This window comes from Gossypium arboreum, unplaced genomic scaffold, assembly GCF_025698485.1.
Source record: "Gossypium arboreum isolate Shixiya-1 unplaced genomic scaffold, ASM2569848v2 Contig00736, whole genome shotgun sequence".
NCBI lineage: Eukaryota > Viridiplantae > Streptophyta > Magnoliopsida > Malvales > Malvaceae > Gossypium > Gossypium arboreum.
Genome location: NW_026440850.1, coordinates 1 through 17,936, shown reverse-complemented (window position 1 = coordinate 17,936; position 17,936 = coordinate 1). Strand labels below are relative to the sequence as shown.

General features: G+C 32.6%; 2 protein-coding genes and 1 pseudogene across 3 annotated transcripts; 1 reads left to right on the top strand and 2 right to left on the bottom strand.

The window, feature by feature from the left end:
* Positions 1–2,603: 2,603 nt before the first annotated feature.
* On the bottom strand, positions 2,604–4,800 carry LOC108451549 (disease resistance protein At4g27190-like). Its single transcript, XM_053025024.1, has 4 exons — positions 4,107–4,800; positions 3,389–3,580; positions 2,817–3,250; positions 2,604–2,765 (listed from the first exon to the last, which is right to left on the bottom strand). The coding sequence occupies exons 1-4, from the start codon at positions 4,798–4,800 to the stop codon at positions 2,604–2,606; spliced, it is 1,482 nt and encodes a 493-aa protein (XP_052880984.1).
* A 6,982-nt stretch (positions 4,801–11,782) lies between these two features.
* Positions 11,783–13,675, top strand: LOC108479616 (probable protein phosphatase 2C 39; annotated as a pseudogene).
* Positions 13,676–15,253: 1,578 nt separating this feature from the next.
* LOC128289226 (probable disease resistance protein At4g27220) lies at positions 15,254–17,398 on the bottom strand. 2 transcript variants are annotated; one of them, XM_053025025.1, is made up of 2 exons: positions 15,631–17,398; positions 15,254–15,557 (listed from the first exon to the last, which is right to left on the bottom strand). In XM_053025025.1, the coding sequence occupies exon 1, from the start codon at positions 17,284–17,286 to the stop codon at positions 15,988–15,990; it is 1,299 nt and encodes a 432-aa protein (XP_052880985.1). In that variant the 5' UTR covers positions 17,287–17,398; the 3' UTR covers positions 15,254–15,557; positions 15,631–15,987. The 2 variants fall into 2 exon arrangements, with proteins under 2 accessions (XP_052880985.1, XP_052880986.1); XM_053025026.1 differs by having other exon boundaries at positions 15,254–15,534.
* Positions 17,399–17,936: the final 538 nt, after the last annotated feature.

The window sequence follows — 17,936 nt, the reverse complement described above, 5'->3', positions numbered from 1 at the left end:
TCTTTTGATGAAAAATGGAAGATAGGTGAAGTTGAGCTAAACAAATGAGCATGCATGTGCCTTAGATGCTAAGGGGAAAAATCGGCTAACATGTTGTGCTTTAAAATGATGAAATGGAGATTATACTTAAGTAAAATCATAGATATGTGATGATTGATTGGTGATATACATGTTTAAATAACAAGCATGCAAGTTAGGTGTGAAAGTGTGATTTGGTGATAAATCTGCTTGGGACAGCAGCAGTAACGTGACTTTGGAAAATCACCATAAATTGTGGGAGATGAATTAGAAGCTGAATAAATTGTGTAATTAAAGCTTATTGAGTCTAGTTTCAAATGAAATAAACAAGAACATATTTTGAATTCTGTACAATGAGAAATTTGATTTGTAATAAAGAGTGGTCAGATTAGTCAAACAGTGAAACATGGGAAACTTTAAGAAAAATATGGTACTGATTGGCCATACCAAAAATTCTGAAAATTTTATGGATAGAAGATATATGAGTCTATTTTCAGGGAAAATTAACGGAACTTGATTTGGAGTTTCGTAGCTCCAGTTATAAATGATTTAGTGACTGTTGCTCAGGAAGACAGCTTGCAGTGAAATTATGATTATGTGGTAAACATTGACAAAAATTTGTTAATGAGTTGCTTATTGATTTCTTATAAGCTTACTATGATCTCGTAGTGTGGTTGGCGAATATTGTAAGGGGTTAATCGTAGTTCATATTTGAATAGTTAGATTAACGTGTTAGTAATCCAATTGTAGGCGTTCGTGTGGATCTCACAATATATCGTCAAGCAGTGTGTAACACACCCTCTCATAGACTAGATTGGCAAAAGCGAAGCGAAATGCCGAAAATTCGGTATTTTGGGAATTTCTTGAGTGTCGAATGCTCGTAAGATAGTTGGGTTTGTATATTTGGTAATCTAAAGTAATAAAGCGCAGATGCTGCGATTTCTGTACTTTTTGATAATTTGGGCTTAATGGGCCAAAGATGGGTTCATGGGCCAACCAGCCCAATTCGTAAGTATCTTGTGATAAGTGTTACGATAGTACGTAAATAGTTAGGATATGCATGAAAACACTAAAAGTAGCTAAATTACTATAATACCCCTATGTATGAAAATTATCATATACCCCTAGGTGTAAAATTACCGTTATACCCCTAGGTTAATTTTGACCGAAAAGCATGACGATCGATTACGTATGATGTATGCCATGATTATATATCTGTTGCATGGGGACATGGGTTATATTATAGAGGAAGCGTTCGGTGGCTATGCCACAAATATCGATCTGGTGGCTCGCCACAAATATCTCGATCGGTGGCTCGCCACATATATCTATTCCGTGGCTCGCCACAATTATCATATCTGGTGACTCTCATCACATTATACATTCGGCAGCCATGCTGCAAATTACGTGGTGTAGAGCGGTTGGGTGGGTCGAGTTGTCTCCCCACACGATGTAAGGTTGGTACAAGGGTGTATACTTGTTGGATATGGTTGGGTTTACGCATAAACATGTAATATATGTTACGTTACATTATGGGCCTATGGGCTTTATTTTGAATTCGCCGGCTAAGGCCAACTTATTCTATTTCGTGGTTTAAGCTGATATAGGCTATGGTTGGGTTCATTTACACACCGAGTTTCCCAAACTCACCACTTTTATTTTCATCCACGCAGTAATCCCCAACCATAGTGGGCTTGGAGTCGTGAGGGAATTCAAGTGGCCACCTATTCGAAAGTTTGATTTTCTTCCGTGAACTGGACATCCTTTTATTTACGTTTGAAGTTTTGGGTTTTAAATGTAATAAGGCCGCTTATTTATTTTGATGGTTTTTTAATATGTATTACTAAGATAGGCAATACTTATTTTAATTGTTGAAATTGGATAGCTTTAAGGCGCGTTTTCAAAAACAACAGTTGATTTGAAATAACACGACAACAAGCAAAGCTTCCGCAATGAAAGTATTTTCCAAAATTAATTACTTTTCCTAAAATGACTTAATCAAATCGGTTTCTAGAAATATCCATGACGTTAAGGTGTGGCAATGGCGGTATGCATGTCAGGATTGGATCCGAATGGAGCTTGGTATAAGCAGATCCGATGGACTCACCACCTCTTTTCGGTTTCCTACGATGCAGCCTTCCATTCACTTTAACCCTTAATGAATTAATCTTTTGAACATCAAGTACGATTTTTGGACTTAGAATGGAAATTTTTTACGTTTTGATGTGGCATGCGAGATCAAGCCATAACTTCAGGCGGGTTTGGGGTGCTACAATATCATAATATCAAAATAAGTTTATAACTTAACATTATAATTATAAATATGAAAATTCAGAAGGTTATTTTAGGAAGTACATATATATATATATTAGTGAAGAATAACACAATAGAAGGAATGGTAAAAGAGGGAAAATGTTTAAAGAGTGGAGGCAGTTTAATTTCTTATTTACCTTTGCCTCTCAATCTCCATGCTCTTAACCTCTTCCTTCCATCATTCCTTTTATATACTTCAAATTTTATTAATATGGAGAAATTAGGTTTATCAAATAAGAAAAATTAACAAAACCATAAATGGTTCATACCTCTTATCCTCCAAAGGGTTGAAGCGAAGAGCATTTGTTAAAGTTTGGATGGTCATCCCACTCCAACAATTCCCACCATTCTATGCTTGAGAAGATGGTAAGAGAAGGTGGAGCATATGCAAATGGCTGCCCATTGCCAACAAGGGGAACAAATGGAGGAATTCTCTTCAGTTCATCACAATTATAAGCATTGATATCCTAGAGAGAATCACAAACCATCACTCCACTTTTGCTGCAAATGCTCTTCAAATTTGGTAATCCAAACAATTTCAAAACTCTCAATTTGGGAAGATGGAATTTGATTAATGCATCACCCCCTTTTTCTTCAACTTCTGATATTGCTGCTCCCAATATTTCTACTAACTCATCACATTCTTGCACCCAAATTTCTTCCAGGTGTTGGAGGTTTGGAAGCAACCAATGTGGAAGCAACGTCTTCATAGTTGAGCATCTGTATACATAAATTTGATTAAGATGGGAAAAGGTGGCAGACGGAGCCGATGTTGATGTTGTTGCTGAACCAATTACTTCATCTTTGATAATAAGGGCACTCAACTTTGGCAGATCACGAAGATACAACACCTCGAGGCTCTGAAATGGATGAGCGGAAGAAGGGGCAAAAGAGGACAAGGAAACAACACACTCTATCCCTTCACACTCATAAATCCTACAAACCCTCAAGTCAATCGCAATTTTGAAGGAAGAATTATCATCGACTAAGCTTCTCAAATAGTCGCACTTTAAAATATTCAACTATTGAATTTCAATTGGGTGCATAATTAATTTACCTTCCCAATTCTGGACTCCTCCAATTGTTACTGCTTTATCCCTTCCACAACCCACATTATATGAGCCCACCTGTAAATAGTACTTGATGAGATTTTTCTTACTTTGTTGCATTGAGGAGGTGAACTTATTGAATTCATTGATGTCTTCGAAACGTCCGGTCCAGCCTCCAACTTCTTCAATGGTTCCATCTCCTGCCTTTTAGACTTGTTTTTCATTTCTCACATAAAAACTCAAGTCTTTGAAGGTGAACGAGTTTTGGTAAAGTCCAGGTGGGTATCTCTTTCAGAGTCCACACTTTAAGATCAAGATATCTTAGCTTTATCATCGCATATCCATGCCTTCTGTACTTCCTCAATTTTAGTCCAACGAAGACCCAACTTCTTCAATTCTTGAAGCATCGAAAGACATGGTAGATCTCTTAATTCTTCACAGCCACAAAGCAACAATGTTGTGAGGTTTTTTAGTTCAGAGATGGAATTTGGTAAACTCTTGATCTTCGTAGAGGACAAATTGAGAACACTAAGACAAAGCATGTTTGTGAAAAAGAAATTGAGATATTCTTTATAGGGTTGTTCTGCAATAACAAGGTTGTGAGCAGTTGGCATTTTGTAGGTAGCACATCTATGGAAATTTCTGATATGGAGTTACACATAATTGACACTTTCTCAATTTCCGAACTCCATTGCTCCTTTTCTGGTAACTCTTCTAATTGCAAACCTGCTTGTATCATATATTGTGGATACATTCTTGTGATCGACAATGCCATGTCTCTCACTGCATCATGCATCTTTATACCAGGTAAACCAAATTTAGTGGTAATATTTTCCAACAAGCAGTTATCTTCCAACCTTTTCAAAATAGTAAGGCCTTTATCTTCCATTTGTTGTCTTGTATCCATCTCGTCTATGAATATCTCATCAATCCAACACTCGATTAGTTCAACCTTACGAATTTCAAAATCTTCAGGGTATAATGCACAATACAAGAAGCAATCTTTTACTTTCTCATCTTTCAAGTGATCGAAACTAAATTTCAAGCGCTCGATTACCTCAGCTTCCACTCCTTCCACTTTCCCTATTCTCTCTTTCAAATCTTTGAGTGCATTTTTCCAAATACGAGGGTTATATTCTCCTTTCATGGTACCAGCTACCACAACAATTGTAAGAGGTAGACCCGCACATTCCTTGACAACAAGCTTCAGAGTTGGCATTATAGTTGGACTTTGAACTATGTTAGGTCCAACTTTATTCAAAAAAAGTATCAATGCCTCTTCTTCGAAGGGCTTCACTTTTATCACCTTACAACCCATATACTTACGACATGCTTCAACAGTTGTCAACACCAACTTGCAGCCATTGCCGCCACTTGGCTTGAGGATCCCAACTTCCTCTAGAGAGACTTTATCCCACATATCATCTAGGATTAGAACATGCTTTCTGCGTTCTTCGAATTTCGACAAGATTGCGCTCGTCGAGCTTGTCCTCTTCTTTGTCTAAATATTCCTTCGACTCCAACGCACTTGCAATATTATCTTGTACTTTCATTACATTGAACTCCTTTGATACGGTAATCCAGTTACCCTTTCGAATCTTTGCTTTTCAAAAGATCATTGTGGATGTGCTTCATGATAGTGGTTTTACCCACCCATCCCCAAACTCCAATCTTGCTCACCTCATCCTCGCATCAAACATGCCCAAATCTCATTTCGATAGCTTCCTCTCCAACTAGTTCGATGTTGGCAGCGACAACCCACCACTTGGACCATCTATGGCAAGAGCTTCAGAGGCATTAGGAGCTTTATCAAGAAATTCCTTCATTTCTAGTCTTTTCATAAACCAGCTTCCCGTTGCAAGCACGACAGAGATATCTCCGTTCGACTTTGGTTTCAACAACTTGTGCTTCCCTAATCATTTCCTTCACATCTTCCAACCAATTTTCAACTCCCTTTGGTATCTTCCCTGTAGGACGAAGAAGCTCTGCTTTCAATTGCAGCTCTATATCTTACATTTTGCAATTCAATTCATCTCTGATCCTCTTGAAGTTTCTCACATAATCGTTCAGCTTTCTGTGATATTGCAAATATTTACAAACAGGAGTGCCGAGACAATTTGCAATGCCAACAACAGGCTCTACGTACTCCATTGCTATGTCCCTGCAATGCAATCATTTATAACAGTAGCAGAGAATGAAAATCTGTGAATGTATTGGATATTTTATGAACTATTGATATGTCAGTGTAAGCATGAAAAAGAAAACATGAATGCAAGTTTCAAGCAATGGCGTTTATTAGATGGACCTATGGATGGGTGGCAGACAGAAACATGATGAAATTCTGGTCACCAGAATTAAGCTCTCAATGTATATAAAATGCTAGATTCAAGTGTGCAACAGTTCATTACAGAAGATTAAGAGTTAAAATGTTAACAGTTGAGATTTCAACATTATATTGCTTCTGGGTAGCTCTTTCTGTATTAATTTCAATCTATAGTAGATTATGTCTGCTGATCATCTTGTCTTAAAATCTAAAACTGTTGAAAATCAGTAGAGGAAATCATAGCTTCAGATCTTATTACCTGACTTAGTGGCTGAAAAGTGTTGAGAGAATAGAACTGAAAATGAAGCAGTGAAGTTGACTTCTTACAAAGCTAGCTGCTACAAGAGTAGCAGATAATCACAAACAATCATTGCAAAGTCATGAATTAAGCAGAGAAACGCATGTCATGGATTAAGCAAATGAAAGAAAATTACCTTGACTGGATGCTTGATAAAAATAGTGAAGAAGAAAGAATGTTGTGGGTACAAAAGCCAAAAAAGGAAGAAAGTGAAGATAAAAACAGGCAAAATTATGAGCCATTCACTTCTGTGGTAAGAAATCCCATCTTTTCTTTTAGTTTTTTTCTTTTCTGTCTGCCATTATTAGCTGGCATTTTGGGTATTTGATACTGACATTTCTACTTGATAATAAAACCTTTAATCTGCTCTTAAAATTTGGAAGATATGAGGTCTAAAATCCATGGAAATGTCCTTTCCATTAGATATGAGGTCTAAAATCCATGGAAATGTTCTTTCCATTCATTCTGGACAATACTAACAACTGTTACAGTGATCTTGGTGCTGAATTGTAACATCATCATCATCATCATCATCATCATGGGAAAGTATGGGAAACTAGGGTATAAGAATGTCTAACATACTAGTAAATGACTTGGATTAGGTATAACAAAAAATATATATAGTTATCATGGAATCTTAGCTTCATTGGTATGGGTATTGTTGTCAATGTAAAAATATGTGGGTTTAAGTATACTAAAATGCATTATTCTCTTATTTATGAGTTGTGGATTTTCACCAATTATTGCTAATTTTTGTTTCAGTCACTCAATTAAAAAAAGTTATAATTTTACCACTAATGTTTTTGAAATAATTATTTTTTTGTCACTCAACTGTTAAGTGGAAATTTTGAATTGATTTAATAATAATTTTAGTCTTTAATTTTATACTTTCAATTTGATTTTGATAATACATAAAATGGTAAAAGTTGAAATCATTTTAAAATTTTAGAATATTATAAAATTAAAAAATAAAAGTAAATAAAAATTTTAAAAATAAATAAAGTGAGAAAATTAGGAAAATTATTTTAAACCCTGCAAAATTCTCTATGTTATCTATATTGAAATATTCAATACTCATTATAAAACAAACATAGAAAAAATATTAAGCAAATATATTTGTTCTATGCTTTTTACCTCTTCAATTACTTGACATAGCTTTTACATTATAAGAAAAGATAAAATTCTGAATATAATTTCTTTTTACAATTTGGGTTTTGAAAAAAATGTAATGAAATTGTGAATTGAGTTTGAAAAAGAAAAATTATGGTATATTTTCTATTCTTTTAACTAAAAATATGGCAAGGTCAATTTCATAAGTATTTGAAATATCAGTTCTAGATGTTCTTCAAGGGCATGAAACTCAACTTGATAATACTACTAATTTAGTTTAGAAATATTAGGAAACATATAATTAATAATCTAACTTTTATTTTTGTTTTTTTATTTTAATTTGTTATTGGATGTTATTGAATGATTATTTTCTTTATTTCTCATACAATTTACTTATGAAACAACATATTCAATATTTTATTTTTCTATAATTTTTCTATATATTTTCTATTTTATAAATAATTTGAGTTTTTATAATTTTATATAAGCGAGTCAAGTTGAAAAAATATAAAAACTAAGGACTAAAATTATTATTATACCAACTAAAACAAGTATGACTTAACAGTTGAGTGACAAAAAAATTTAAAAGCATTAGTGATCAAATTGTAATTTTTTTAGTTAAGTGATTAAAACGAAAACTTACCTATAGTTGAATGACTAAATGGTGTAGTTTATCCTAAATTCTTTTAAAATTTTAGTTAATTTTTTTATCTATACTATGTGTTAAAGCCTTTTGCTGATCTGGTGTCAACCATCAATCGAGTCCTAGCTCAAGAAGAAAATTACTAAAAGATCATTTTAGGTGCAAAGTGAAATATATGATTATGAAGGTATTTTATCTTTTCATATATTTATAAATCAATAAAATATCCATAATAAGATGATGCATACAAAACTTTTTATTTACATTAAAACTAAAACAATTTTTAGTGTTATAGGTAAAGGCCAAGTTGTCCTACACTTCCTTGGATTCAACCAATGTTAGCCTTCACCATGAAGACTTTGATGATCTAAGAAAAAAGCAAGATAAAATGAACAAAAATTGGGAGTCAATTGTTATGGTCTTTGCTGCAATATTCAATTATTAATGGTGGATGCCATCAGATTAGATTGTTAAAGCTAATAGCAACTGGCAAAAGGTTCCAATCCTTTTTAGTTGTGGTTTAGGTGTATCAATTAAACTTTTAATCACTCCAAAAACTATTAAAGTGATTGACCAAAATGTCATTTTTATATATAAAATTTTCTCTATAAAATATTTATTTCTTATTTAATTATAAATTATTTATTTAATATATTCTTTTAAAATTTCAATTTAATTTTTGTATTATTAGAATCTTAAAATTTTAAGTTTAATTTAAAGTTTTTTTAATTGTTGAAATTAGATAGGAGTTTTTCTTTTGTTTTTTTTTTTAACGCAATTAGATAAGAGTTGAAATTTAAGTTGACTTGGGATAAATTCCAAACGATTAATCTTAAATCTTAAAATCGATTAATTATTTTCTTCCATTAGTTTTGTAAATTCAATATATTTAATTATAAAAATTTGTTTGAATATTTTAAATATTTATAGTGTTACAATAACAATAAATGAATGGGTGTAATTAATTAAAAGTTAAATCTTTTAGTCATTGGTCAAGAATCATATCACTTAATTTTTGAAAAAGAATTATAACTATTCAAATATGTCTCTAAATATGTCATTATTCAGAAAAGATACATATTGAAATATGTCTCTATGAAAATACATAAAATTCTTATAAATAGGAGTGATATTTCATTTGGAAATCACACTAACAAAATCTAAAATTCTTTCTATCCTTCCTCATTTTCTAGTATTATTAGATTGTTTTATAAAGAGTTACTGTAAAAATTCCTTGTAGAAATTGAGTTTCTTCTTATACATTACTCAGCGCATAGTGAACTATTCACGTCAATGCAAAATGTAAACTGTCACCAGTTTAATTTATTATATCCTCGAAGTTAATTTGCTTAAAATTCTTTTCAGCATTGCTAAAATAATTAGGACGTCAAATATTATAATTCAAAGATGAACATCAATTATTACTAATAATGAATACAACATTCCAAACAATAATATGAGAAAATAGGAATGTTTGTATAAACCAATACAACAAAATAAGGTGTAGCCACATTGCTTTATAAACAAAGAAATTCTAACAAGACTCTCCTAGTATGAAAGCAAAGCAATAATTGACTCTACTAATACCTTACCGTTTATCCAAAACCCAAACGTAGTCTCTAATCCTAAAACAAGCTTAATTTTCAACAATTTGGTCCAATTGCCTTCTTTATTCAATATTCACGCCTCATCACTACTTTCAACACGCCACAAAGAGTAATATGGTCATTAAAACCAGCAGCTACCCTCCCTACTCCTTTTCCAATGGTTGATACTAACAATTGATACTATTTAACATCAAGAAACAAGCGCTTTTTTTTTTTTATTATGAGAAAAATGCAGGCAATCATGAAACAAATTGCTTCAAGTATCACTTACGTGCAATGCCTTGATGAACCATGTAAGATAACTTAGTATGAATTCAATATATCACTTCAAAGCTTAGAAAGAAACGTTAAAGAAATATTCGGAATCAGACAAGTTATTAATAGAAGAATACTAGCTAATAGAACATATTCGTGCCAAACAATGGTATAATGATTTATTTGGTCTTCTAATTGTAAAAAAAAAAAAAATTTAACCATTCATTTAATTTTTTATCTTTTTTAACCCTTAAACTTGAATATTGGTGGGATTACTCTAACATGGATTAAAAGCTAACATTTTTAACTTTGTTAATGTAGTATACATGTGGGTTTGTTATATGGATGACATATCAGCATTTAATTATTTTAAAAAATCAAAGAAATTATAAAAATAATTTTAAAATTTTATACTATTAACTCAAAAGACACAAATAAGATTATCTATCAATTTAATCTATCAAATAGAGAAAACAGGAAAAATTCAATAATAAGAGAATTTACCAGTCATGCTTTGCTATCTCCTTTGTTCAAAATTCATCAAAACTAAAATATTTACAAATAAACCATAAACCATGGATTTTCATTTTCAACATCCATAATTAAGCTTTTCTATCTTCAGTATTTTCGATGAAATTCATATTTGATTAGTTTTCTTCTAACTTTATATATACGATGTTTATAAAATTGAGAGGTGTTTTTAACTGTATATAATTTTGAAAGTCATATACATCATGTCACATCCAAAAATTAAGTTAGTAGAATTTAGGTTAGTGAAATTAAGAGTAGTCACGTTTTGATTTTGAATTAAGATTGTGAAAATTTTTCAACAGAAATAATTTGGTTCTATAGTTAAGAGTTATGAGAGGTTCGAGTTTGAATCTTTTTCTTACATTTTGCTTAAACCCTTATCTTTGAATATCCGCTTATATATTAATTTTGCTCAATTAATATCAATAATGAGTTATTATTTTGGATTTATGTTTATATAATATAATATAATAATTTTAATAATATATTAATAAAATTATTGAATTAAATTATCATATTATAATTTCATAATGATATTGAAACTAATATTATATAAAAGAATCTACAAGGGTATAAATGAAAATTTTGAGTTTTGGGATTTTTTTTAAAGTTTCAAAATACTTCATTTTTTAATTATATTTAAAGTGGATCTCATTTTTAAATTAAGTTTTAAATATAGTTTTCTTACCGTTAATAATAATAACAACAATAATAATAAATTTTAAATAACATTCTTTTTCGACATCACTAAAAATCAAGTTGCTATAAATGTCCTCAAATAACAAAGTTTACTAAGTACAAGCAAAACATAAACATGAAAATTTTAAAACTTGACCAATAATTTTTTGGGTAACTTATTGTCGTTAGTTACTCTAAATAGGGGTTGTTCCTATTTTGGTTACTCGCTCCACAGATCTTTAATATTACCTCTCTATTTTATTTTTTTAACAAGTGTATTACACCTTAAACTTTTCATATTAAACGAAATTCAGGTTATAGAACTCTAACAATCAATGTGGATGAGTATCATGACTGTGGTTTTACCCACACCACCCACCCCCAAAACGCCAATCTTGCTTACCTCTCCGACTGCATCAAACATGACCAAACTTCATCTCTTACAACTTCTTCACCGACTAGTTCTGATATTGTCAGTGGCAGCCCAACGCTTAGACCATCAATGACCAGACTTTCAGAGGCACCAGGAGATTTGTCCCATGTTTGGTTTGTGCAGTTGAGGATTTAACAAATATACAGTGATAGATTATTTTATATGTCAATTATTTACGTTGTTTAAGCTTTTATTGACATTAAATTTTAGATAACTCTTTCTTTATTTTCGTCAATAGATGGAATTAAGAAATCATTTATTGCAATATAAGAATAATATTAAATTGACCTTTCAATTCAACATATTAAATTCATTAAATTTTTGAATATATACATTTAAATTGATTTTGGATTTAAATTACTTAATTTTTATATTTTCAAATTGGAACCAGCACTATATCAATTTAAATTATTTTAATTTTAAATCATTTGAGATTTTTACTTGATAAATTTATGTTTGTTATATTAAATTAAATTAGATAAAATTAAATTAAATTTAATCAATGAATTCGATTTTTTAAGTCGAATTGAGTCAACAACAACATAGAAAAAAGAAAGAGCTTCTTATAGAATACAAATTTGATTAGTAAAATTAGAGGAACAAACCAAGTTTACCTTATAAGGTACCAATCATTGATTGCAGAAATAACATAAGATGAAGGTATCCTTTCTCTTTTCTGGGTTTTCGTTAAATACTTTTTTTTTTTAGTTAGACTTTCCATGATCTGTTGTGTGAATATGAATATATGTATGTATTAACGAAATGGATTATGAGTTTTCTTTGAAAGAACCCATTTGCAGCATCTTGAAGTGATTGATTTGGTTTTATTATATATGGGGTTTGGTTATGATTGGTTTTTCATGGAAATTTGGAAATTGGAGTAAATTGTTTCCAAGAACTAGTTTGTGGTAATTTGGTTTGATAAATCTGGAAGAATGGGATGTTTTTGGATAATTTGACCTCAATAATTTCCCATTAGAAAATGAAATTGTTAAAAGTTGTGAATCAATTAACTACATTTTGGAAACAAAAAATTAACCCATTTCCACCACAATGCTTTACTGTTGATGGCATGGTTATCTTCATCAATGGCGATTTCTAGGAATCGTTGTGTAAATTTACTGCTTATTGAGCTGTTTATATTGATTTACTGCAGGAGAAAGTTCAAGAAAAAGTTGGCTTAAACCCTTCTAATAATGCTGAATCTGGAAAAGGGAAGAGTAAGATGTCGAAGAAAATAACGCATGGCTATCATTTAGTGAAGGGGAAAACGAATCATCCAATGGAAGACTATGTTTTCGCGGAGTTTAAGCAAGTAAACGGCAGTGCGCTCGGTTTATTCGCCATATTCAACGGCCATTTGAGCCATGTTGCTCCCGACCATTTGAGGCGAACTTGTTTAACAATATCTTGAATGAGGTAATCTATAATCGGCTGGATCTTACGGTATCTTTTTCCTATACATTGACAGTGTTTTGTTTGTAGTTTTAACTAAGCGCCTCTGTTTCTTTTCACGCGGGCAACCCGACTTTTGGACGGAACCAGAGAATGTGATTAGGAGAGCGTATCGTTTAACGGATACAAATATATTGGAACAAGCCATTGATTTGGGCAAAGGGGTTCAACGGAAGTGACAGCAATATTGATCAACTGCCAGAAACTGGTAATAGCAAATGTTGGCTATTCCCGGGCTGTGATCTCTAAGAACGGTGTGGCTAAACAGCTTTCAGTTGATCATGAGCCCGCTTCTGAAAGGGAGAGCATTGAAAATAGAGGCGGTTTGGTTTCGAATTTTCCAGGTAATGCGTGCCTGATCTTTTGGGGATGACGCTCAAGGTTACACCAGCTTTTTCTGATATTGTTTTTGTTTCAGGGGATGTCGCGCGTGTTGACAGTTGGCTTGCGGTGGCGAGAGCATTTGGTGACAAGAGTTTAAAGAAACATCTTACTTTGGAGCCAGATGTGAGCATTGAAACAATCGACGATGATACCGACCTCATAATATTGGCTAGTGATGGTTTATAGAAGGTAAGCCCTATCTAACCACATTTTTCTTTTATTGAACCTGCATGTTGAACCTGAGATTTAATGGTCCGTTCCTTAAATTCCAGGTAATGTCAAACCAAGAAGCTGTCGATGCTATCAAAGGCATTAAGGATGCTAGATCTGCTGCAAATCACCTAACTGAGGAAGCTGTTAAGAGAAACAGCAAGGATGACATTTCCATCATTGTTGTAAAATTTTAGTGATCTGTAAGTGTAGCAACTTCACCTGTTTCCGTATGATAACGAACTCCTTATTTATGAAACCTGCAGCTTCCATTGCAGGAGAAGGAGATATAAATAATGGGGAGTGGTAATGAAATGTTGAAATCAGAGTAAGATGGAAGTGGAAAAAGTTGAAGGACCACAAGATAACATTAATTTGTCTCATGTTTGCTTTATGCAGTTCAGGATTTAATCCAAAAAGAAACAGATGTAAGATAACATTAATTTAACAAATCCTAACAGTCAACTACCTATACCTATACCTAATTTCTTAATTAACTATTAGTGTTGTTAAGTTGTCGGATAATTACTTCCTCTCATCTTAAATAAAAAAAATCATTATCTCGAGGTTTTTTTTTCATTTAGTTTAAATCATTCTCCGTTTTTCAAAAATCTGATATAGAACAATTTGATATAGAACTATTTGCTTCTATTTTTCTTGTGGTAATTTACAAATATTTCGAATTGTGCTGGCATTGTAAGCATTGCAATTGTTCATTAGTATTTAAATTATGCTAACATTAAAGGTAAAGCAATAGTTTGAAATCAAGTTAATCTAGGAAGTGATAGAAACTATTTAGGACTATGATAATGTAATAAAACGAGCTACCGTTCGATAAATGATCTTTAGTGAAATGAAAATGAACCCTTGTCGGAAGGGTGCCTCTACCGTAATTAGATACCTTTATGATGGTACTATTGAACTGAATCCAAGTCTTGACTTAATCTTTTTTATTGGTATATTGATGGATAGTGCTTTCGTCTGTCTTATATGAACTTCACTTTGTAGTTTGATGGATGGTAGTCATTGACATGAGAATATACAATACCTTATGAGATTATTGAAATTCATGCCTTTTATCTTTTTTAACAATGTGTTAGCAATGTTGTTTTTATTCGTAGTTAACTTGTATAAATTTCACTTTGTGATTTAGCAAGTAGTGTGTCTATTGGCCCAACAATTGAGAAATATATAATGTATATTACCACGAGTTGTATAGTTGTTGATTGAACCATCTAGAGTTATATTTTTGGAAATATATACGTCTCACTTTTGCAGAGAGCTACTAAATGGTTCACGGAGGGGCCTTACTGTCAATTCTTGGATATATGCCTCATCTCCATGGAGAGTGACTAAATGGCTTATAGGGGCTTGATTGCTGTTTTTGGTGTTATGCCTCACCTCTGTGGAGACCCGCTAGACGGTTCATGAAGGGCCCCAACTGTTGATTTTGGGAGATATGTCTCACTTTCGTGGAAAATTGTAGAACGGTTCACGAAGAAACCCAACTATCAATTTTGAAGATATGTTTCACCTCCAAGAAGAGCCACTGAATGATTCACGAAAGGGTTCAAAGGTGCTATCGTTGGCCATATGACCCAAGATTACGCATGAATGTGAAAAGTTGAGAAACTTAAAAAATTGCTAAACTAAAATTTGAATTTTAAAGTTTGTTAAATAAAATTTAACTTCTTGAAAATTTAAATGGTTAAAATTATAGAATTTATCTTTCTTTTTTAAATTTAAAAATAATAAAAAGTGCATGGACAATTCTATGTAATATATTAGATGACGTGGCAATTTTACAAGTTATTGACAAGTGTTTAGCATTGCCATGTCATCTTAGTCAGTAACTATTGGGTGGCTAATCATTAATATTGATGTCTAAATTTATAAGTTGAAGCGTAGATATATATTTATATAAAATATGAAATTTATGAAATAAGTTTATAATATCAAAATAAGTTTATAACTTAAATGTTTTAATAATAAATATTTAGAAAGTTATTTTGGGAAGTACATATATATAATTTTTAGAGAAGAATAACAGAATAGAAGGAATGGTAAGGTAGGGAAAATGTTAAAAAAGTGGAGACAGTTTGATTTCTTATTTACCTTTGCCTCACAGTCTCAATGCTCTTAACGTCTTCCTGCCATCATTCCTTTTATCCTCTCTTTTGCACTATCCTCCCCCCTACTTCTTTCCCACCAACACTTTTATCTTTCTCTTCAACAACATCAAACATATAGCTGAAATTTTATTAATATGGAGAAATTAGATTTATAAAAATAAAAAATAAACTAAACTATAAATGGTTCATACCTTTCATCCTTCCAAAGGGGTTGAAGAACATTTTTAAAGTTTGGATGGTCATCCCACTCCAGCCATTCCCACCATTTTGTGCTTGACTCGATAGTAAGAGAAGGTGGAGCATATGCAAATGGCTGCTCATTGCCAACAAGGGGAACAAATGGAGGAATTCTCTTCAGTTTATCACAGCCAGACATAACACTGATCAATTGGAGAGAATCACAAACCATCACTCCACTTTTGCTGCAAATGCTCTTCAAATTTGGTAATCGCCACAATGTTAGCACTCTCAATTTGGGAAGATGGAATTTGATTAATGCATCACTCCTTTTCCTTCAACTTCTGATGTTGCTGCTCCCAATATTTCTACTACCTCATCACATTTTGCACCCAAATTGTTTCCACGTTTTGGAGGTTTGGAAGCAACCGATGTGGAAGCAACGTCTTCATACATGAGCATTCAGATATCGAAATTTTCTTAAGATGGGAAAAGGTGGCAGACGGAGCCAATGTTGATGATGTTGCTGAACCAATTCCTGCATCTTTCATAATAAGGGCACTCAACTTTGGCAGAACTTGAAGATCCAACACCTCGAGGCTCTGAAAAGGATGAGCGGAAGAAGAGGCAAAAGAGGACAAGGAAACAACACACTCTATCCCTTCGCAAAACCAAATCCTACAAACCCTCAAGTCAATCGCATTTTTGAAGGAAGAATTTTCATCGACTAAGCTTCTCAAATAGTCGCACTTTAAAATATGCAACTCTTGAATTTCAATTGGGTGCATAATTAACTCACCTTCCCAATTGTCGACTCCTCCAATTGTTAATGTTTTATCCCTTCCACAACCCCCTATATATGAGCCCACCCGTACATAGTACTTGATGAGATTTTTCTTACTTTGTTGCATTGAGGAGATGAACTTATTCAATTCACCCATGTCTTCGAAACGTCCGGTAAAGCACTCCAACTTCTTCAATGGTTCCATCTCCTCTGCTTTTAGACTTGTTTTTTCATTGTTCACATCAAAACTCAAGTGCTGAAGGTGAACGAGTTTTGTTAAAAGTCCAGCGGGTATCTCTTTCAGAGTGCGCACTTGAAGATCAATGTATCTTAACTTTATCAGCATATCCATGCCTTCAGGGACTTCCTCAATTTTAGTCCAACGAAGATCCAACTTCTTCAATTTTTGAAGCATCAAAAGACATGGTAGATCTCTTAATTCATAACAGCCCCAAAGCAACAATGTTGTGAGGTTCTTTAGTTCAGAGATGGAATTTGGTAAACTCTCTATCTTTGTAGAAGACAAATTGAGAACACTAAGACAAGGCATGTTTGTGAAGAAAGAAATTGAGATCTTCTTTATAGGGTTGTTCTGCAATAACAAGGTTGTGAGCAGTTGGCATTTTGCGGGCAGCACATCTATGGAAATTTCTGATAAGAGGTTACACATAAACGATGCTTTTTCAATATCCGAACTCCATTGCTCCTTTTCTGGTAACTCTTCTAATTGTAAACCTGCTTGTATCATATATCGAGGATTCATTCTTGTGATCGACAATGCCATGTCTCTGACTGCATCATGCATTTTCACAAAGCCACTCGAGCCATTTTCCAACAAGCAATTATCTTCAAACATCTTCAAAATAACATGGCCCTTGTCTTTCATTTCTTGTCTTGTACCTACATCATCTATGAATCCCTCCTCAATCCAGCACTCAATTAGCTCATCTTTTTTAATTTCATAATCTTCAGGATATAATGCGCAATGTAAGAAACAATATTTCACTTTCTCGTCCTTTAAGTGATCGAAGCTAAATTTTTCCAATGGCTGATACTAACAATTGAAAACTTCTCTACCAATATAAAATGCAAGGATGTTATCATTAAATTTCCAATAAAACACCATTTAGACATGCTTTACCACCTTCGGACATCAAGAAACAAGCATTTTTTTTATTTTCTATGTTTCTTTTTTTCTTTGTTAGGGTTTAACTAAAAAAATGGTGTTTTTGTTTAGCATTTTGTAGAATCGACCCAGAAGAGAGTTTTGCCAAAGTGAAGAAATATGGGCTTCCCCAAGATGAAGGTGTAAAATCCTTCATTTCCAACCTGACAGCCCAGCTTTCTGGTAAAATGGTTTTGGATATTTTGTTATAATAAAAGTGTAGGGCATTCCTCACATTCTGGAAATGTAATGGGAAATATACCAACACAAACTCAACTTGTTCAAGAAACGAAATAAAACTAAACTATTAATGGAAAGATAACAAAAGTAACCAAATGAAACTTACACTGCAAACGGAATACGATCCAAGT

Coding starts and splice junctions, on each gene's coding strand:
- LOC108451549 (XM_053025024.1), bottom strand. CDS start 4,800: ATGTGGGATAAAGTCTCTCTAGAGGAAGTTGGGATCCTCAAGCCAAGT. Junction 3,581..4,106: donor ACAATATATGATACAAGCAG/GTTTGCAATTAG, acceptor TCTAAAAGGCAG/GAGATGGAACCATTGAAGAA. Junction 3,251..3,388: donor AGGAGTCCAGAATTGGGAAG/GTAAATTAATTA, acceptor ATGAGTGTGAAG/GGATAGAGTGTGTTGTTTCC.
- LOC128289226 (XM_053025025.1), bottom strand. CDS start 17,286: ATGAAAGACAAGGGCCATGTTATTTTGAAGATGTTTGAAGATAATTGC.